Raw genomic sequence first — 5,007 nt, forward strand, 5'->3', positions numbered from 1 at the left:
TACTAGGTATCAAATAAATGTAAATATTTTTACTTAAAAATGTAAACTTATCATATAATAAATTCGAATAAGTATTTTTGTTTTTTCTAAGTTGAGGTATATGAATTTGTATATAAATATAACTATCACATAATTAGAATATAATTAGGACACTAGGCATGGAATTAGAATGTATAAAAGAATTTTTAAAAAAAGACTTGGCAGCAAATAATAAGGAATTAAAATGATACTTGGTACAAAATTAGAGTGTAATTAAAATTTAATTTGAATTCTTGATTGAACTTTCACTTTAATTTATTATATATGATTTTTTGTGTTATTATATATCTATTATTTAGATTTATTTTAATGAGAAGATGGAAAGATTTTTTTATTAAATATAAATGTTGAAAGACTTTTTAAGTGAGATAAAGAGAAAAAAAATGTATATAGATTTCTTAAGTTTTAGCAAGATAAAAACTTTATTTAAAAGGAAAATAAATTTTATTTTGTATATATTTTTGGTTGTTGCATAACACATAAGTATAGTATTATATTTTAGGATTAAGATTATGTTGGTTTTTTTTTTTTTTTTTTTTTTTTTGGGCTTCATTCAATTGCCTAAATAGCTTAATGTATAAGTTAAGCCGACCCAGGTTATAACCTAACAAAAACATATCAAGATTCATTTTTAACCAACGTTTTTAGCTTAAGCTTGTAGAAAGATGACACGCAATAGCAACAACGGCACAAAGGTAACTGTGGTTTAGTTCTCAGTGTCACAACTCAAAAGAAGCCACTGCATGTTAATTAACTTGTATAAACACCCCAACGCCTCCATCTGAGCTCTCACCCAACCAATTCCAACGATTTCTTGAATTCATTTGATCACAAAAACACCTCCTCCTCCATTTCCATCGCATCTTTTCATCTTTTAAGTTTTCTTTGATCTAAATATTCAACTGGACTTGATGGCTTACCCAACTAGACCTGGTCATGGGGCTGTGGGTGCATATTATCACCCATTTGCACCGGCTCATGGTAGATATCCACCTCCACCTGCACCGGCTTATGGCAGTGTGTACCCACCTGCACCTCTTTACGATGGCGGATACCCACCTACGCCGGCTTATGGCGGATATCCACCTCCACCTGCACCGGCTTATGCCAGTGGGTACCCACCTGCACCTCTTTATGGTGGCGGATACTCACCTCCACCTGCACCGGCTTATGGAGGATATCCACCTCCACCTGCTCATGCTTATGGTGGGTACCCACCTGCGCCGGCTTATGGCGGGTATCAGAATCGTCCTATCATTCCTGGAATTGCGGCGGCTGGGATTGAAGCGCTGGCCATAGGTGTGTTCAGGGCTGCAATCACTAATAGTTTGTTTGGTGATGGTAGTGATTTCAATTTCTGAATCTAGTCCTAGGGTTGTTTCATGTTTCAGATTCAGAAAGTGAAAAGTGTGTGATATTTATATGTGTTTCATGTTAAAAAAAAGGGTTTGTTTTTATGTTTCGATTGTATATATGTCTTTCTTATGATTGTATCGGTTTGGATGGAGACGGAGGAGAAGGAAATATGGCTATATATTAGGGCTAGAAGTTCAAACTTTGTATTTTCTTTTCAAAAGTGTGTAATTTGTTTGTGGGTTATGAATATAGAAGTATGGTTTTGTGTTTGTAACTTCTGTTCCCAAGATTGTTATTTGATTTTTAGTTATAAAAATAGAAATATGGGTTTGCGTGTAGAGATATATTGGGCTCTAAAGTTGTCTTTAGGATGTTGTTTTTGAGAAACAGGATACCATTCAGCTTCTCTAAAGGTAAGATTCATCTTTTAATTTGTGTTTTGGCCTTTGAAGAAAACTTATTTTATTAGGAGAAAAGAAAAACTGAAAAAGAAGAAAAAAGAATATGGCGATTTGCACACATTTTATTCTTTTTGCTAATTTAATTATTTAGAAAGAGTTCACAATGTTTATTCATTCTGTTTATTATGGATGTTCTCAAATAAATATCTGATATTGAATCCCTGTTATGTGAAGGGAAATGATGCTAACAATTTCATATGGAAGAGATATTGACTTTTGTTGGCTTGATTCTGGGGATTTGTTTTCCTTTTCCTTTTGTTGTTGTTGTGGTAATTGCTATCAATTTAGGATTTAATTTTAGGGTTTAAATTTTGTAAGAATTCTGTGTAAAACCTCATATCTATACCCTTCAATTATAACTCATCTAGTATTTTTAAGGGAAAAATTAGGTAATACACATTAAAAATACTCCACGGCTGGAAATAAAAAAAATTCCGATATCAACCATTGCCGTGCACCACCACTACCACTGCTGGTATTTTTTTCTGTAATTTGTAGCTTCCATAGTTTCAAAAATAAATGTGACAAATGTGGTTTGGTTTAAGGAGATTAAAAGCTTGTAAGTTTGGACAGATTAAGTTGTTATATGTATTGGATTTGCACTAGGTTTTCGGGTGGGAGTGTGGAACGTGGTGATCTTGGTTGATGGGTGAAGAAAAGGGTCTTCAAGTTTTTTTTATGTTGGTTGAGCTCCGGCGGAACAATGGTGGATATCTTGCAGGCGATTTTAGGGGTAAATTTTACCAGGGTTAATACCAATAACTTTAGTTGTGTTTAATAATACCCAAAAAAAAAAAAGAAAAAAGAATTTAATTAAATGACTCGTTCACATTGGCCGTCTTCATTAATATAGACGTGACTTAATTTTAGACTCTTCTTCTTGTTTTGGACATATACTAAGTTTATGTAATATAATATATAGTACGCCAATATTTTCTAAGTAAGAAATAGACTAACAAGCTACAAAAAGCCAAGTTAGCTTGAGCTTAATTGGACTCGAGTTACCTCTTAATTGGACTCGAGTTGATGAGCTCCTTTGTTTGGATAGAATTAATTTGCACGCAATAGACATTGACTATCTGGTATGACCCAAATTCTAGAATAAATATCATCTGTCTGTTCCGCTACTTTATTCCCAAGAAAAAGACCTAAGCTCCCTTTTTTCTTGTGTCTTTTTCAAATTAATATTTAGTGAGTTCACTGGGATTTGATGTGCATGATGATATCACTTGAACATGGAAAGCTTATCTCTTTGCCATCTCAACTCTGATCAAGTTGGACTATGACCAATAGGTTTCTTGTACTCCCTCAGTTCCGACGAGGTAGGTGGAGAAGGTCCCTATCCTATGGCTGTTGCAGTGGCAGCTACGTACGTACGGCCATTCAGTTCAGCGACTACAACTGAAATCGTTAGTCGTTTGCTGATGCATATGAGTCTAACCCTACATACTCACCACAATAAAAAAAAGAAATGTCAAACCTAAATAATATAACTACCAGTCATTGTTGTGCGGAAACTAATATTATTTTATTTGTGTTTTTTTAGGACTTCATTCATTGAATACGGATAACTGAGGTTAGTCAAATTAACTATCAATTTTAAATTGAAGAATCGATTATTACAAGTAATTAATTGACCATATATAGCCTGGAGCTTACCCATCAAAGCAAGTTAATATCAACTTAATTTGAACAAACAAACAAAACTGTTGAGGGAACATGCATATATAATTTATTACACGAGTCTTTGTCATATTGAATATTGTTAAGATAACTTTTGTCTAATTCTAGTGCTATTCGGAAACCCAGTCCCCACTTGGTGTTGGCTTCGTGCACATGAATTAGGACTTTCAAACCAAGTTCTACTTTTTGATTGTAAAATAGGTATAACCAGATAGGAGGGTTGGATATATCAGAGGTGCCAACCGGTTGAGTGAGAATGTTCTTGGCACCAAGTTCAACTAGGTTTTGGTTTTGGTACATCACCGCACAATTATTAATTCAATGTTGTAATATTAAAGTTCAAATACAATTTTTTTTAAAGCGATAAGTATTTGAGGTTTAGGTTTTGTGAGAATGTTTTTGAGCTACAGTTGTTACATCTTATTTGATAGTAAAACTTTTTGTTTATCTTCACTTGTGAACATAGACATATTAACAAACCACGTAAATTTTCAAATTTATTTCTTTTCTCTCTTCTTTGATAATATTGTATAAACAAATTGTTTCAAAACTCTCTTATATATTATATTGATTGTAATCCTCACTTCATACATATGATGTGAACATGTAAAATGGAATATAGAAGAAGCCTTATCATGGCTCTTATAAAATAGGATATATTTTTATTTCACTCTAAACAAAGATCGATACTCCTTTAATTAGTTCTCCTCATTGCCAAGCGAAATTGTCCAACAACTTTATCTGCCCAAACATTTTCAAGCTTAATAATTGAGCCATATGCAAACAAAGATAACTATACTTATACAAGTCAAAACCAATAAAATAGTCTTAAGAAACATAAGGAAAATAGAGAATAGAGAATTCCCATAAAAATAATTTGTCCAAGAAGGTTATATTAATTCTATTGCTTAATATATAGTACATAAATAATTATAAGCATATCAAGAATCTAATTCATGATTCACCCTCATTTCTCATAAATTGAAAAGCTTGCCTTAAACTTAGCTAGGGGTGTTCGCAGTGCGGTACGGTGCGGTTTTAGAGCATTTTTAGCACTGCATTTTGCGGTACGGTTTAGCTAAAACCATAACTGCACTGCACTTTATTTTTGTGGTCACATGTACGGTGCGGTGTGGTTTAAAATTTAGCCAAAACTATAATCGTACCACATCTCATTTTTGCGGTCACATATGCAGTGCGGTATATAAGATGCGGTTTGAATGATTTGAAGTTGGTATATTTTTCAAATTTTGGGCTTTTTCTACCCAGCCCAAAATTAATTTTTCCTTTTGTTTTGGTCCAAGTTTTAAATTATTGAGCTAGTTTTTCTTTATTTTGGGTTAGCTTTCCTAATTAATGCTTGCTAGGATTATCAAACTATATATATATTTTTTTGAAAACTAGGGTTATTAAACTATTAATAATATATTTAATATTAAAAATAATTAAATATATTAATATATAGATA

At 32.6% G+C, this 5,007-nt stretch overlaps 1 protein-coding gene across 1 annotated transcript; it reads left to right on the plus strand.

Annotated features, from left to right (window-relative positions):
• The first annotated feature begins 950 nt into the window (after positions 1-950).
• LOC126719199 (uncharacterized) lies at positions 951-1,400 on the plus strand. The gene has a single exon (XM_050421780.1). The coding sequence runs from the start codon at positions 951-953 to the stop codon at positions 1,398-1,400; it is 450 nt and encodes a 149-aa protein (XP_050277737.1).
• The last annotated feature ends 3,607 nt before the right edge of the window (positions 1,401-5,007 follow it).

This window comes from Quercus robur, chromosome 3 (genome assembly GCF_932294415.1).
Source record: "Quercus robur chromosome 3, dhQueRobu3.1, whole genome shotgun sequence".
Classification (NCBI taxonomy): Eukaryota; Viridiplantae; Streptophyta; class Magnoliopsida; order Fagales; family Fagaceae; genus Quercus; species Quercus robur.

Bases quoted from the DNA above. Each gene is read 5' to 3' on its own strand.
- LOC126719199 (XM_050421780.1), top strand. From the start codon at position 951: ATGGCTTACCCAACTAGACCTGGTCATGGGGCTGTGGGTGCATATTAT.